Source organism: Manis javanica, chromosome 7 (assembly GCF_040802235.1).
Source record: "Manis javanica isolate MJ-LG chromosome 7, MJ_LKY, whole genome shotgun sequence".
In the NCBI taxonomy this organism is placed as follows: domain Eukaryota; kingdom Metazoa; phylum Chordata; class Mammalia; order Pholidota; family Manidae; genus Manis; species Manis javanica.
This window is the reverse complement of record NC_133162.1, coordinates 73,483,303-73,500,005: the sequence shown is the minus strand read 5'-3', so window position 1 is coordinate 73,500,005 and position 16,703 is coordinate 73,483,303. Positions and strand designations below refer to the sequence as shown.

Genomic DNA, 16,703 nt, shown 5'->3' with positions numbered 1-16,703 from the left:
TATCAACTGCATCTTTTACCTATTTTAAAATTAGAATCATTACTTTTTAATTCAGTTACAACAAATAAAAATAAAGCTAATTTTTAAGTTTTGCTTTTAAAGGAAAATGAATAAGAATGAAAAATGTAGAGAGGGAAGCAGATCATTTGTACATGTCCTTATATCGATTTTGCATTTTATCATCATTGTAAGGTAAATTCTAGCCAAAATAAGCAGGCAAAGAGAGGCAAAAAGGGCCAGGTAATTTATTTAAATATCCCCAGGTGAAGTTCTGTGGCCTTCCTGTCACAGGCCAGAGGAGTCACACTCGGTTAGGGAGGTGGGGGGCTTATAAGGGATTAGGAGGGGGAGGAGTGGGCAAGCTATCCTAGGGGGTATGGAGAGGTATGATTGGCTAAAGGTGACATATTAGACAACTAGAAACTTTTTTTCCTTCCAAGAGGGAGGAGGCTGACATCAGGGTCTTAGTTGGCACATCAGGATGGAATTCAGGGAGAGCTGTCCCCTTTCCATATATGGCACGGACTTTGGGGTCTGGTCTGTTCTCCCCCTACGGCATCTCTCTGTTCTGTTTGCATGTCCTTGTTTTTCCTTTCTCCAGCCTAACAATCATCACTACCAACAGATGTTCATTTCTTCTTTAAAATGGGAAAATGCCTCAGACAGGAGGAAATTACAGAAACACAACAACTGTATAAGCAGTGTGGGGTCCTGGACTGGATCCAGGAGCAGAAAATAAACACCAGGGAAAAACACGTGAAATTTAAATAAGGTATGTCATTTACATTAAGTATCAGTCTTGTGTATTGTCCCAAGATTAACTTCCTGGCTTTGATTATTGCGCTATAATATATATAGTTCTGTGAGTTGCTACTAGTAGGAGAAGCTGAGTGAAAAATAAATGTGAAAACCCTCTATATTATTTTTGCAACTATTCCATAAGTCTAGAATTATTTCATAGTTAAAAGTTTAAAAAGTCTAAAATGATCTATCTGTGCTTATTCAAGGATTCTCTAAAACAATCATTGTAATCTTTTGTGGGGGCAGGAGGCACTGTCAACCAACTCTTTGATGAAAATTAAGTCCTATCTTCCTTAAAAAGCCTCCAAGTCCACTGTTGCCATTTGGGAAGTTCACAGACCCCCCATGGAGCCCATGCATGCCCACACCCTTCCCCCGCCATCCCGTGGAGAACCCTGGGTCCAAGGGTGGTAGCTCAGACCTGGGTGTCGGAGGAAGTGAAAGCCAACAGATAAGCTGAGCAGGAACAACTTCAAGCTCCTACTTGTGGTCCATTCATGTCTTCACTCTGTGGCTTCTTGGGAGTCCTTACTACAAAGATGGCTCTTGGAAACAGAACTTTGCACTCCCCCTTGACATTTTCTCAGAAGGGTCATTATGAGAGGACAACACTCACCCATACAACAAAGGTCACTTCATTTTTCTGGGCCAAGCAGCACCATAAGGGTATCCCAAAGAGATCTCAAAGGTAAACAGATTGACACCAAAAAAGGATAAACATCTCTGGGCATCAGAGCCTCAGCAAGAAATGATGGCCTGGCCCACAGACTGGAAAGATGCAAATACATGACAAGGGTATATACTGACACCCTACTCCAAATTTTCCCTCTCATCTTCTGGTTTATAAGCAACTCCATTAAGAAGCTGAATAAAGAAAGGCATACCTAATTACATAGCAGAAACAAATTGCAAGAATAAACATCTGTCTGAAGCCTGCACAAATAGCATCCCCAAGGGTGAATGATTCAGATCTGAGTAGATGAGGGAGTTGTTACCAAAACTAAGATGCAGAAACTAGGCATCACTAAAGTCAAATTATAAGCTCCCTGAATTTACAAATCATGTAGGAAGAATGAAATCAACCACAAGACATATTTGCACAAAGAGGCAGATGCAGCTGCAGAGAACAAGAAAAGCTGTTCCAGGAAGAAGCTAAGATGACTTTCAACACTGAGAAATTGCCAGCAAGTCAAGAGACTTGGATGGCTCCAGCTGAGGCGCCCACAGCCATTTCAGGGAACTGCCTAAAGCACAGGAGACTTTCTGTGGGTCCAACCACTCAAGCCTGGCCACTGAGCAGGAGGGGCCCAAGAGAAAGCCAGCTTTCTGCCAAGCACCAGCTTTCATGGAGGGCATTGTGGGATGGTTTGGGAGCAACGGGAAGACTGGTTAGTTCAGTGAAGGTACAGAATACTAGGGGACATAAAATGGAATTAACCAGGATGTGCAACACAGAGAAGACAAGTAGTGACTCTACAGCATCTTACTATGTGGATGTACAGTGACTGTAATGGGGTTTGTGGGAAGGACTTGGTGAAGGGGGGAACCTAATAAACATAATGTTCCTCATGTAATTGTAGATTAATGATACCAAAATAAAAAATAAATAAATAAAAATGGAGTTAACCGATGATTAAAAGGGCTTGCATTTCTTTCAAGAATACCAAGTTGAGGCCTAACAGAAACTGATCTGATGAGCTTCCAGGAGGGCATTTACCCTCTGTAGACTACCATTCTACCACTGTAGACCCAAAGACTTTGCTCAGAACTATGGCAGCAAGTGCATGACAGGTGCTTTCCCTGAGCACCATGCCATTCCATGGAAGCTTCTGGGGCAGCCACTCCCTCCAAAGGAATCGGGAGGCCTTTCCAAGGCAATAATTCACTTCAGAAACTTGGATGTTCAGCTCTCATTCCACATTTAGGATACAATTATCTGACTTTTTTTCCTGAGGAAAAAAGTCTAGATGTAGTATTTTTAGGAATTTTGGATACATATTACCAAGTGTCTAATCAGAATGATTGTCTCAATTACAGATGGGTGAAAATGCCCATTTCCCTAGTCCCCTTTGCAATTTTTGTCATTCGGTAGTTAGGGGAAAAAAATTGTTTCAAATGGCATTTTTTAAAAATTATTAGAGAATGAGTATTTTTCTTTAATTCTATTTTTTTGTGTGAGTTGCTGTCCTTTGCCAAATTTCTATTGAAATGTTTTCTTTTTCTTGTTGATCTTATAGTCTCTTTAAACATGAGTTATTAATATTTTGCCAGTTGGTACTGTTAACTTCATTTAATGGTGTTTTTGACACACAGAAGTGCTGGATTTTAATCTTTGTTGTTTACTCTTTGTTGTTTCTACTTATGTTACCATGGTTGGGAAAAACGTTTCCTATGCCAAGATTTTTTAAATATTCATCTGTATGTACTGGGCCTACAGATCTGGGTTTTACATTTTGCATTTAATGCACCTAGAGGCTGTCTTAGCAAAGGAGTTAGGTAAACATTTAAGTTTTTTTTTCTCAAATGGTTCACCTTTTGTCTTAACACTGCTTACTGAATTATCTGTCCTTCCCTAATGTCTTGAAATGCATGCTAAGAGGAATAGTTCTTGTGATTTTTTGAATTAACTGCTGACATTTTTTTTTGTATCATTAATCTACAAGTACATGAGGAACATTATGTTTACTAGGCTTCCTCCTTCACCAAGACTCCCACACAAACCCCATTACAGTCACTGTCCATAAGCATAGTAAGATGCTATAGAATCACTACTTGTCTTCTCTGTGTTGCACATCCTTCCCCTGCTTCCCCCCGACATTATACATGCTAATCATAATGCCCCCTTCCCCCACCCTTATCCCTCCCTTCCCACCCATCCTCCCCAGTCCCTTTCCCTTTGGTAACTGTTAGTCCACTCTTGGGTTCTGTGAGTCTGCTGCTGTTTTGTTCCTTCAGTTTTTTATTCTTATACTCCACATATGAGTGAAATCATTTGGTACTTGTCTTTCTCCACCTGGCTTATTTCACTGAGCATAATACCCTCTGGCTCCATCCATGTTGCTGCAAATGGTCGGATTTGTTTTCTTCTTATGGCTGAATAATATTCCATTGTGTATATGTACCACATCTTCTTTATCCATTCATCTACTGATGGACACTTAGGTTGCTTCCATTTCCTAACTATTGTAAATAGTGCTGCGATAAACATAGGGGTGCATCTGTCTTTTTCAAACTGGGCTGCTGCATTCTTAGGGTAAATTCCTCAGAGTGGAATTCATAGGTCAAATGGTATTTCTATTTTGAGCTTTTTGAGGAACCTCCATACTGCTTTCCACAATGGTTGAACTAATTTACATTCCACCAGCAGTGTAGGAGGGTTCCCCTTTCTCCACCTTGCCAGCATTTTTTGTTCTTTGTCTTTTGGATGGTCACGCTGCTGACATTTTCACTCTGGCTGTGCTCCCTCCTGTTGAGTGTGTCTTAAGAAGCAGGTGGTGGCTGTGGTCTGAGCCCCTGCAGGATCTGGGTCAAGACTGCTAAGTGTCTACCTAGGGAGTATCCGGTCTCCTCAGCTCCAATCCTAATCACTTTCTCCCCCATTTTCCATTTAATGTGCCTGTTTCTCTGAGACTCCTTAAGAGAATTTATGCAGATTTATTGAGAAAGGTGACTATAGCTGATAGAATCCAGACAGGAGTACCACCTTTTTTAATAAGCCCACCCACCATCTCAGAAAGACCTAGGTGTCATCTGACCTAGGCTACAAGCATTCTCCAAAGGACACGTCAGCAAGCTGCAAGCCCCCTATTCCCTGACCCATGCCCCGAAAAAGCCTCCCAAAACCCTGGCCATAAAAAGGCTCTTGGCCTTTTAGAGACCCCTTTTTCCTTTGTTCTGCTGGCCAGGACAGAGGGGTCCCTCTCACATTTAGCAATAAACCTGCTTGGACTGTTGAGTTTGCATCCCCTCTCCTTTCATATGGTGCCAAAACCCAGGAGCGGGAGCTGAGAACAGGGGCTCTTTTGCAGCCAAGGAAGCAGGTCGCCCCAGGCTAATGCCTAGATCCTGAGAGCCTCCTGTGTCTCACCCCATTTCCCTCCCCTCCCTCACCCAACACCCTCTTGTAAACTCCAGTCCAGGGACCATCTTGCCAGACTTCAATCTACACATCACCACCGGCTATTACCCAGGAGGGTAAGTTTTTGGCCTCATCGGCTTTCTCTTAGCAACAAGAGAAAGTTGGTCCGGTCCCCTTTTTCCTTTCATCCTTTCCCTTCCTCTCTGTTACAGTTGAGAACACCAGAAGAGGACCTCTTGCACTCTGACTGGGGGACGCTTCTTGTCAGTGTGCAGGAAGATCTCGTCCAGCTCCAGGAACCTACGCACTCCAGTTGGGAAACCGATCACAGGGAGACGTCCCAGCGGCCTGCTTCCCAAACCCTGGCCACCCTTTCTCACCCTCCCACAATGGGCAATTCTCCCTCAAAGACATCAGGAGACACCCCCTCAGCGGTCTCTACATAATCTTTCCCAATTAGGATTAAAAGGAGGCATTACTCCACTTTCATGTGGCCCAATATAAACTTGGTAACGGGTCACACTGGCCCGCTGAGGGCAATATCTATTTACAGATTCTCCGAGATGTTAATAACTTCCTCCGGAGGACTGGCAGATGTTCAGAGGTTCCCCAAGTCCAAGCCTTCTTCACCCTCCATGAGCAACCTCCCTTTGTTTTTCCCTCTCCTCTCTTCAAATCCTCCTTGCCAATGATCTTTTGCCCCTTTTGTATCACGTCTGCTCTAGTTGCTGTTTTCCATTTAGAGGGAAAGAGACTTGTACTCTGATGGGATTGTTCTCTGAGGGGGATCTGCAGTTTCCAATTAACTCTGACCTCCCAGAAGGGGCCAACCTCTCCGGCCTAGCCTGCAGCCTTCCCAAGCAACATAGTTTAGGGCCAAAACCTCTTCCTCCACAAAGCAGTATTTTTCTCACAGCTGCCTGCCTCAGGCCAGAGGTGTTCTTTGGTAGTCTCCCCAGCGACCTTAACTTCCTACTGTCCCCAGACGAGGCTCCCTGGTCTCCGGGAGGCTCACCCGGCCAAAACACTCCCTTTATGCCTTTTGCTGACTCTTAAGAGCTCAGGTGAGAGCCGAACAAAAATCCCCTCATTTCCCTTCAATAGTCTCTTTGGAGCCAACTTTTCCCACCGAAGCTTGGTCATCTGCCTTCACAATGGGATCTGGAACTTGTCCTCACGCCCACAGCTGATCCCGACCACAACGGATCTGATATGCCTACACACCCAGCCTTCTGGAGCATAGGAAATGGCTCCAGGCCCTGTGTCGGGTTGGTGACAAAGCCTTACTAACGCGTTCTAGGAAGAGACGGGAGCTGACACAGTCGGGTTCGAGGACTGGCCTTTGCTGAGTGCCGGCCGCCTCCAAGCCCTCCTGTGCTGTTAAAATCCTTTTCCCACAACTCTTCTTGGAAGGTTCGCTCCTAGCCTCCTAACCCTAACTACATAGCACTCGGCGGGCTCCGTAGCGCGATACTCGCTCCAGGCCGCTCTCCCCAGACTCGGCCTCCTCCCGCCCCCCACCTCCGGCCCTGCGGCTCATTGGCGGCGCGCGGCCCGCACCGTACGGCTCTTCACACGCACGCAGGTCGGCGCCTCCGCTCTCGGGTCGGGTCTGAGACTAGCGGAGCCCGAGCGGCGGACGCGCAGCCGAACTACGTTTCCCACAGCGCTCCGGGAGCTGCGGCTGCCGAGGCCCGGGCGCGCGCGGAGCCCCCCGGGAGTCGTAGTCCGGCCGGCCGCGTTGAGGCCGGGCGCGCGCGGAGTCCCCCGGGAGCCGTAGTCCAGGAGCAGTAGTTCGGGCTCGGCGCAGCGCTGCCGCGCAGGGCGCCGGCCTTTGTCTGCGGGTGCGCGCCGCTGCGGTGAGTGAGGCAGCCGGCGGTCCGCGGGCCGCTGTCTCCGGCCCTCGGCGGCCCTGGCCAGGCCTGCCCGGCCTGAGCCCCGAGGGAGGGCGGCCGCGGGGGCAGAGGTGTGCGGCCTGCAGAGAAGGGTCCAGGGGGAGTGGGTGCTGAGGCCCGCACGCAGGGCGGGCCCGGGGGCGCGAGGGGAGCGCGCCCAGAGGGCAGGGGCACTGGGGGGCGGGGCGGGGCTGAGCGCACGGTGCCCGAGACGCGGGAGGCAGGCGGCAGGCTGGTGTTGGGGGACAGGGACGAGGATTCTAGGACCTACCAGCAGACGGTCTCCAGGGAGGGGGATCGGGGAAGGAGGGTTCGGGCCGGTGGAAAGGTAGGAAGACAAAGTCGGGGAGAGAACTATGCCTTCGCAGAACCTGCTGACCCTGAAACCACACCGCCGCAAAGCCCCCGCGACAGCCGTGTTCGTGCCCTCTTCTAGTCCGGCCCTCGAGGACCCCGTTTTAGGCCTCACACCTAGGCCACGTCCGAGTGCCCCAGTTCGGTTCTGGCGTTCCACAGAGCTACCGGGGAGGACAGTGTTGCCTTATCCAGGGGGACATGGCTGTTGGTGCGTGCCCACGGTCGAAAACCCGAGCCTCTCAGCCAATTCTTAGCTTTTCCAAAAGATAGCCTCTCTGATAGGAAAAGCATCATTTTCTGTGATAATGCCACTTTTTCCAAAATCTTATGGAAATTAATAACTCAGACTCGTGATTTAGGGAGGAACAGAACACATTTCCCTTTATTACTCTGGGAGACTCCTGAGATACAGCTGAATTGCTGCTTGGAGACCGCACAGTACGTGGAGGCAGAGCTGTGAGTCCTACCCCACTTGTTCTGACCGAACCACAGAGTTCCCCTGAGACAGAATCCAGCGGGTGGCACAAGGGCTTTCCTTTGACTGGTGGACAGTGCAGTTGAATCAGTAACACCTTGAACTTCCACATGAAAGTCCTGTAGCGTCCAATGGCACTGATAGGGGTTTCCTTTGTAGCTTGTACTCCAAACGAGGTGGGTCCTCCAAGTACGAGTGTAAATGCCTCTCCAGTCTTCACTGTCGCAGAATGTACAGATGTCAAGAAGACCAGGTGTTTAGGTTAACAAAGCAAATAATTGTAGCACCACACACTACAATTAAATCAAGAGGCCAGCATTTTGGTGAGATATGTTAGGGGGAAACAAAGATTATACAATAAGGCACTGTGCAGTGTAAATATTCAGTGATTAGGGTCCTGAAGTAAGAAGAGAATTTTTTTTTTAATTGGAAAAATATAATATGGAGCAAGAGGAGTCCTAGGATCTGGAAGAGTGGTAAAGTTTGGTCAAGCTCTTTCCCATTCTGTTACATTTTATAGGAATTCTCACGAGCTCTTTAGGGATGAGGAACTAGAGAACTGTCTAGTGTAAGGGCTTTGTATCCAGAGAGGTTTGAATGTGAACCTTGTTCCACCTTGACTCCTTACTGCCTCTGAGAATTTGGGCGACCCTAGTTGGAGTGTCTTGGGCTTGATTTTGGAGTCTAAAATAGTTATTTTGCAGGAATTGACACATATTTAATACTTCCTCAGAACCAGTATTCTTATATCTTAAAGATTTGGAGAGGGGTGGTTCTGGACCTGGAGCCTCCTAAGAACAGCCAAAAGTAGTTGAAATCTCTTGTTCTGTCCTTACAACCCAGAGGGAAATGGAGAGAAAAGCTGGAGCCATTTCTATCATAAAACCAAACATGAAGGCTAAAATGCTGAGCTTTTTAGATTCTGAATTATTTTGGAAATTTGGAGGATAAAATAGCAGGTGGTTAAGTAGTGGAAGAAAAGTAAGGATCCCAACCACATGCCAAGGCTATGGTATGAACAGGAGGGATGGTTATCTTGGGATTGGCAGGGAGAGGTGTGTGCTTACTTCATGGCTCTCCTTATCGACCTGCTTCCTCCCGGACTCACTGGTATGGTCCTGGTACCTTTTGGCCTATTTTGCATTTACATTACAGGCAACCCAGATTTCTTCCACTGACTCATACCCCAAACTGGAGCTTCTGTCGACTTTATCCTCACTTATCAACTCTCCTGCCCTATCCTGTTTGTTTCTGTTGTTTTGTTTTTCCTCCTCAGGTGCTCAAGAATAGCTCATGGAAGAATCACATGAAGAAGTGGTGGTTGAGGTCACAGATCAGGAGTGGACATGTTTGGATTTCCTACGGCTACACTGCTGGATTGTCATGGAAGATATGCTCAGAATGTAGCATTTTTCAGTGAGTGAGTCAGTTGATCCCTGGGATACCCTCAGCCCATGATATTTAGTGTCCTATTTTCAGCACTGGCTGGCAGGCTGAGGAAGCAGAGGAGACACTCCTTTGGTGGAGCTTCCCATTCCTGGGAGTTACAGGGAAAGCCTACAAGCTGAAATTAGAAATAACAGAAACAGAATAGTCCCGAAGGAGGCAGCCTTGACATAGTCTCTGAGAGAATGAATGAGCAGCTTTAAATCTCAGTGCAGTCATTGATTGAAGGGTAAGGCAGGAGAACAAGGAGAAAAATCCTGAGGAGGACTCCAAGGGGCACTTTATAGTGGTGAATTGACTCTTATTTAAAGGGCAGTAGGAGGCTCAGAATCAGGACAATATTGGCAAATTCTGTCACTATCTGCATAGGAAATAAAGAGTAACTTTCAAACCAAAATTGATTTCAACTCCACCAAGCTTCATAGACTGAAATAGCATGGATTTTAAAGGGAGAAGTTCCTTGGATCAGATTCTATAATTGCCCTGGTTCAATCTGTGGTATCAGACAAGTCACTTAGCTTCCTTGAGCTCCAGGTTCTTCATCTATAAAATGGGACAAGAAGCTTTACTTCGCAGGGTTATAGTAGTAATTAGAGATAACAGAGGTAAAGTACCAAGGGTTTTACTACATATTTTCAGACATCATGGAGCTCACTCCTCTGTCAGGAGAGCAGACTGCCACAGAGATAGATTTCTCATGAAGCTGATGAAACAAGTTGCACTGGTCTCTTCAAGGCCCTGTACCCACTTTTATACTTTTCATTAATGGAGTGCCTCCAGTATATTACAGATTGGGGCCTTACATAACCTAATCCACATGTGTTTGGATTCAGAAAAACTTGGATATGGGGCACTATGTAATCCTATATAGTTTACTTAATTTTTCTGAGCCTCTTTTCTTGTCTGTAGAGTGGAAATAATAATGTCTACCTCACAGGATTGTTTGGGAGACTAAAACTAAATTTGAGGTAGTACAGTGCTGTGGAGCATGCCTGTGTTTGAATCAACTCTATACTTAGCTAGCCACATGATCTTTCACAACCTACCTATGCTCTCATTTCCTTATCTGTAGCAATCTCATAGGATTATTTTCAGGATTAAGTTATCTTCGCAATGTTCATAGAATAATGTCTGGCACATAATAAGCCCTCAAAGCTTTTTTCCCTTTCTTAGCATATTGGTGCATCTGACATGACTTCCCTCTCATTTTACCAGATGTGATGACAGAAGCCCACCACAAATATGATCACTCTGAGGCCACAGGATCCTCAAGCTGGGATTTCCAGAATTCTTTCAGAAGAGAGAAGCTGGAACAAAAAACCTCAGATTCTAAGGCACTACAGGAAGATTCACCTGGAGTGAGACAGAGGGTCTATGAGTGCCAGGAATGTGGAAAATCCTTCAGGCAGAAAGGTAGTCTAACATTACATGAAAGAATCCACACTGGTCAAAAGCCCTTTGAGTGTTCCCATTGTGGAAAAAGCTTCAGGGCCAAAGGCAACCTTGTTACACATCAGCGAATACACACAGGAGAGAAGCCCTATCAGTGCAAGGAGTGTGGGAAAAGCTTTAGCCAGCGAGGCAGTCTGGCCGTTCATGAAAGACTCCATACTGGACAGAAACCCTACGAGTGTGCTATCTGTCAGAGAAGCTTCAGGAATCAAAGCAACCTTGCTGTTCATAGAAGAGTTCACAGTGGTGAGAAGCCCTACAGATGTGATCAGTGTGGAAAAGCCTTCAGTCAGAAAGGAAGCCTGATTGTTCACATCAGAGTCCACACAGGCCTGAAACCCTATGCCTGCACACAATGCAGGAAAAGTTTCCACACCAGGGGGAATTGTATCCTGCATGGCAAAATCCACACAGGAGAGACTCCCTATTTGTGTGGCCAGTGTGGGAAAAGCTTCACTCAGAGAGGGAGTCTGGCTGTGCACCAGCGAAGCTGCTCACAAAGGCTCACCCTTTGACCCCTCTCTTCAAAGGAAGTTTACTTTATGAAGTAAGGATACAAAAACCCGAGATCAAGCCATCTACCAGATTGTCAGGAATGAATGGAGACTCTCAGACCATCACTGGGTGGAGCAAACTGACTTTCTCCTTTCCCCCAAATGAGTATGAAAAATAAATGTTTATTATCATCATCAGGTATGTTTCATGATTTCTGTCAGTTTATTTTGACCTAATTTCCCACAGTACCTCCATTAATCTAATACACACTTGGATATTATTCTGTGTGTAGCAGATACAGATTTTATATTTGTAATTGACACCATCAGTCTTTCCTTTTTAAATCAGCCTTTCTCATACCAAGTTCTCTACATACTCAAATCAATCTTGTTGTACTCAAGACCACTAGGCAGAATTCATGAGGTGATGAATGACTACTTTAATCATTCTCTTATTGAACACTGTGTTACCCTGGGTATTTCCCAGGAACCTGTTCTAACAAATCATCCATGTCCAAGTAGAGGCCTTAGGCTTTCCTTACAAGAGAAGGTTCCCTTCCAAGCCTGTGAAGGTTTGGATCTGTGTACTGACTTTCTTCGGTCCTTCACTCCTAACTGGATAGAGAGAATTTACTTGCAGCCAAAGAGCAAACAACTACTTTCTGCAGTTTTGGAAATCCTAAGCCTATTACCATGCCCTCCATTAAAGGACTCCCACTTCCTGGGGAGACAGTGACCTTCACTCCCTTTTTGGCAACGTAGTAATAACATTGGAGTTGGAGTTACTTAGGACAAGTGTCCTTATTACTGAACCCACAGTTATAGTGAATGAAGCGCCAGTACCATCCTCTTCTTCCTACACACACAGGAAGAAATTGGAAGGATAATCCATTGTAATATCTTTTTACCTCTAGTGGATGAGATTTGAAAAGTTGGGAGAGAAGTTGATTTTGAGGGAGAACTTCCATTTTGTTTAATCTTAGCCATCTTTATATATTTTTATGCTGAGCATTTATGTAATGAAAATGATGAATGACATAGATGTGTGGTTTGGTAAAATACCATTCCACTCTTTTTGGCAGATCCTGTAAACTGAAGGCTTCTTAATCCCAAAGAGCTTCGTCACAAATCCTTATCATAAAGAGAGATAAATAACATCAAAGTTCTTTGGGTATAGAAACACTTTAGAAATACTATGGTTTTGAATAGTAATACAATATTGTCCCTGAAGATTCTCTGATAACATTTGAAGACGAGTGCTCACATCATCCTCACTCATAATAGTCATAAACTAGAAATAGCAGGTATGGTAATAAATTGTGGTATGTTCATAAAATATGATTCAGCAGTAAAAAATAAGTGACACATGCAGTATGGATGAATCTCAAAGACTGAGTGAAAGAACCCAAATGCACGTGCACACACAAATACACACACAAATATATAATGCCACTTACATGACTTCACAGAACAGGAAAAAACAATCTACAGTAATAAAAGTAGATAGTGGTTGCCTCTATGGGGTAGGGATGTGGGGTGGATGGGTTGATGATTGACTTGAAAGGAGCACAAGGCAGCCTTATAGAGTGAAAAATGCTCTCTGCCTCACTCCAGGTAGTGGATACCCAGGTCCACACAACTGTCGAAATCCACTGAACTCAACACTCAAATCTACATACTTTACATATGAAAGTATACTAAAATAACAATGAGACAGTTGACAAATACTGCCCACAGCTCTTTTGACACTCATCCCAGGAAGAGAAGTTTATGTCACCTTCACTTGATTCTGGGCAGGGTTGAAACTGCTTCAAAAAAAACAGCAGAAGTGAGGCTACATGACTTCCAACAATGGGTATGAAAAGCCTTTTAAAGGTCTGAGAAGTTTTTTTCCTGATTCTCCTGAGACACTTCGGAGAAAAGCCAGGTGCCATGTAAAAACTCCATCTCAAGGCCACTATGGTGGACAGGCTGCATGTAAATGCAGCTGACAGGTTCAGCCAAGCTCCCAACAGCCAGCACCAGCTCCCAGCCATGTGAATGAGCCATTGCAGTGTCCAGCCCAGCAGAACCTTCAGATGACTGCAGACTCAGGTAACAGCTGACCAAAACTGTCTGAGACCCCCAAGTGAGAACAACCTTCCCAAATTCCTAACACACAAAATCACGAAAAAAATAAATAAAGGTTATGGGTTATACCACTAAATTTTTAGGTTATTATATAGCAATAACATACCAGATTCTTTTAAAGGATAAGATACTATGAAAAGAGAGGGAAAAATCTGGGGGAGCAACTTGATATTAAGTCACTGATTAAATCAAAACATAAAAGTGTGATTTACATACAATTCACCAGGAAGGTTAAGATATTAAAGTAGACATTATCTTTTACAAAACAGAAGGTAAGATTAATTAACACAGATCCAAGTTAAAAACTGAGTGAGTAAATAGTGGTCTCCAGCAGTCCTGCACTATAATCCTGGTTCTGCAGAAAGTAAAGAGTAAATAGTTCAGGAAATACAAAGTATCTTTAAAAATATTATTCCTAGTTTTATACATATATCATTAAATTTCTTTAAAGACTGTTGGATGCTTATATTGAAATAATTAAAAAGAAGAGTTTAGTTCAAGAGGCAAGCAACATAGGAAGATCCTGGACTCACTTTTTCGCATGGACACACATCTATGCCTATGTACAGAACAAATTCCTCTGAAAAGAAAACCCTAAAAATTAGCTAAGCAACTCCTACAGATTTTTGATAAAATGTCCACTTATATACTTTTTAGACAGACTTGTTGAGATATGTCATATACCATACAATGTACCATTTCAAGTGTACAATTCACTGTTTTTTCATACAGAGTTGTGAATCACTACACCACATCACAACCAAAATCAATTTTAAAATATTTTCATAACCTCAAAGAAGAAACTCCATACCCTTAATCAGTCATTCCTCACTCCCCTCACTCCATCCTCCAACTCCTAGAAACCATCAATCTACCCTTTGTCTTTATAAGTTTGCCTTCTTTGGATATTTTGTATAAATGGAAACAAAATATGTCATCTGCTATTGTAACTGGCTTCTTTCACATCACATAATTTTCTCAAGGTAGTTCCATGTTTTAGCATGTATCTCTATTTCTTCCCTTTTATTGCTGAATAATTTTTCATTGTATAGACCTTTTTTTAATTTTTCCATTCATGAGTTGATGGGCATTTGGGTTGTTTCCACTTTGTGGCTACTATGAATAATGCTGTTATAAGCATTTGTGTACAATATTCTGGGCAGGTGTAAGTTTTTATTTCTCTTGGGTATAGACCTGGAAGTGGAATTGCTCAGTCATATGATAATTCTGTTTTACCCTTCGAGGAGCTGTCAATTTTCCAAAGTGGATGGACCATTTTACATTCCCATCAGCAATGCATGATGGCTCTCATTCCTCTACATCATCACCAGCACTTGTTACTACCTGTTTGTTTTATTTTATGAATATCCCAGGGGTTGTGAAGTGGTATCTCATTGTGGTTTTGATTTATATTTCCCTGATGGTTACTGATGTTGAGCTTCTTTTCATGTGCTTATTGCTATTTGCATATCTTCTTTGAAGAAATATCTATTCAGATACTTTGCCCATTGTCATAGGCTGAATTGTAACCTCCCAAAGTCATATGTAGAAATCTTAACCCCCAGTACCTCAGAATTTGACTGTATTTGGAGATAGGGTTTTTAAAGAAATGACTAAGTTAATATGAGTTTTACTAGGGTTGGCCCTAATCCAATATGGCAGCTATCCTCATAAAAAAAAGTAGATTAGGACCACACTCAGAAAGACCATGTGAAAATGCAGGGAGAAGAGGTCATCTGCAAGCCAAGGAGACAGGCCTCAGAAGATATTAACCCAACCAATACTTTAGTATCATATTTCTAGCTTCCAGAATTTTGAGAATATAAATTGTTGCTTAAGCCATCTAGCCTGTGGTATATTGTTAAAGTAGGCCTAGCAAACTAATACACCCATTTTTAAAATGTCTTATTGAATTGTAAGAGTTCTTTTTATATTTAAGATACAAGCCCTTTATCAGACATATGATTTGCAAAAATTTAATGCCATTCTATAGGCTGTCTTTTTCAGTTCATTGATCAGTTTTTGACCATTTTTTAACTGGTTTTTATTTGTCTTATTGGATTGTTAGATTTATTTATATAGTTTGGATACCATATTGAATATATGATTTGTAAATATTTTCTCACTATGTATGGCTTAACTTTTCACTTTCTCAATGGTATCTTTTGAAGTGCAAAGAATTTTTATTTGGATGAAACCTAATTTATTGATTTATTTTACATTGCTTGTACTTTTGCTATTGTAACTAAGAAATGGTATCCTAAAGCAAGAGATTTATAGTTTTAACTCTCACATTTAGCTTAGTCAATCATCTTGGTTTAATTCTTATGTATGATGATAAGTATCTAAACTCATTTTTTTTTTTTTGCATGTGGATATCCAATTATCCCGGTACTGTTTGTTGAAAGACTATCATTTCCTCAATTGAATTGTTTTATTATCACTGTCAAAAATCCACTGACCAAAAATTTAAGGGCTTATTTCTACTATTTCAATTCTGAGAGATCTATATGTCTACCTTTATGCCAGACCACACTGTCTTGATTATTGTAGCTTTATAGTAAGTTATGAAATTGGGAAGTGTAAGTCCTCTTTGTTCTATTACAAGGTTTTTTGGCTATTCTGGATTCTTTGCCTTTCCATATAAATTTTAGAATCAGTTTGTAATTGTGCAGAAAAGTCCTCTGGGAGTATGATAGGGATTACACTGAACCCATAGACTAATCTGGGGAGTTTTTCATTCTTAAAATAATGAGTTTCAAGTCCAAAAACATTGGGTGTCTGTATATTTACTTAGATCTTTTAACATTTCTTTCTGTAGTGGTTTGTAATTTTCAGGATACAAGTCTCCCACTTACTTTGTTAAATTTATCCACGGTTTTTAATTCTTTTTGAAGCTATTGTGGATGGTATTTTATTTTTAATCTGTAATTATTCATTGTTGGTATACAGAAATACAAATGATTTTGATATATTGGTCATGTATTCTGCTAAATGTTTTTATTAATTCTACTACATTGTTTTGTGACTCCTTTAGGATTTTCTACTTAAAAGATCATGTCATCTACAAATAAAGACAATTTTACTTCTTCCTTTCCATTCTGGGTGCCTTTTCTTTCTTTTTCTTCTATCAGTTCACTGGCTAAAACTTCCAATACAATCTTGAATAGAAGTGTTAAGAACCGATACCCTTGCCTTATTCCCAGTCATAAGAGAAAAGCATCAGCCTTTCCTCAGTAGGTATGATGTCAGCTTAGGCTTTTCATAAATGTCCTTTATCAAGTAGAAGAAAGCCCTTTTTATTCCCCATTTTTGAGGATGTTTATATTAAATAGATTAATGTTTTTTATGCTTCTATTGAGATGATCATACGGTTTTTTCTCCCTTTATCCTATTACTATAGTGCATTGCATTACTTGATTTTCAAATTAAATGCAATTTAGGAGATAAATCTAACCTGGTCACAGTACATAATCCTTTTCGTAAGTTTCAGAATTCAGATTCTCAATCTTTACTGGGAATTTTTGTATATATATTTATGAGAGATAATGGTCTATAATTGGTGAAACCTTTGT

At 42.5% G+C, this 16,703-nt stretch overlaps 1 protein-coding gene across 4 annotated transcripts; it reads left to right on the top strand.

Moving 5' to 3' along the window:
- The first annotated feature begins 6,595 nt into the window (after positions 1 to 6,595).
- On the top strand, positions 6,596 to 11,196 carry ZNF32 (zinc finger protein 32). 4 transcript variants are annotated; one of them, XM_037003067.2, is made up of 3 exons: positions 6,596 to 6,738; positions 8,883 to 9,022; positions 10,268 to 11,196. In XM_037003067.2, exons 2-3 carry the CDS (start codon positions 8,953 to 8,955, stop codon positions 11,017 to 11,019), a joined length of 822 nt encoding a protein of 273 aa, XP_036858962.1. In that variant the 5' UTR covers positions 6,596 to 6,738; positions 8,883 to 8,952; the 3' UTR covers positions 11,020 to 11,196. The 4 variants fall into 4 exon arrangements, with proteins under 4 accessions (XP_036858962.1, XP_036858964.1, XP_017524467.1 ...); XM_037003069.2 differs by having other exon boundaries at positions 6,714 to 6,845; XM_017668978.3 differs by lacking the exon at positions 6,596 to 6,738 and adding an exon at positions 7,351 to 7,587.
- Positions 11,197 to 16,703: the final 5,507 nt, after the last annotated feature.

What these genes read in the sequence shown, in the direction of transcription:
- ZNF32 (XM_037003067.2), top strand. Translation starts at nt 8,953, where the DNA reads ATGTTTGGATTTCCTACGGCTACACTGCTGGATTGTCATGGAAGATAT. An exon ending in TCAGAATGTAGCATTTTTCA is followed by an intron (nt 9,023 to 10,267) that starts GTGAGTGAGTCA and finishes TCATTTTACCAG; the next exon opens with ATGTGATGACAGAAGCCCAC.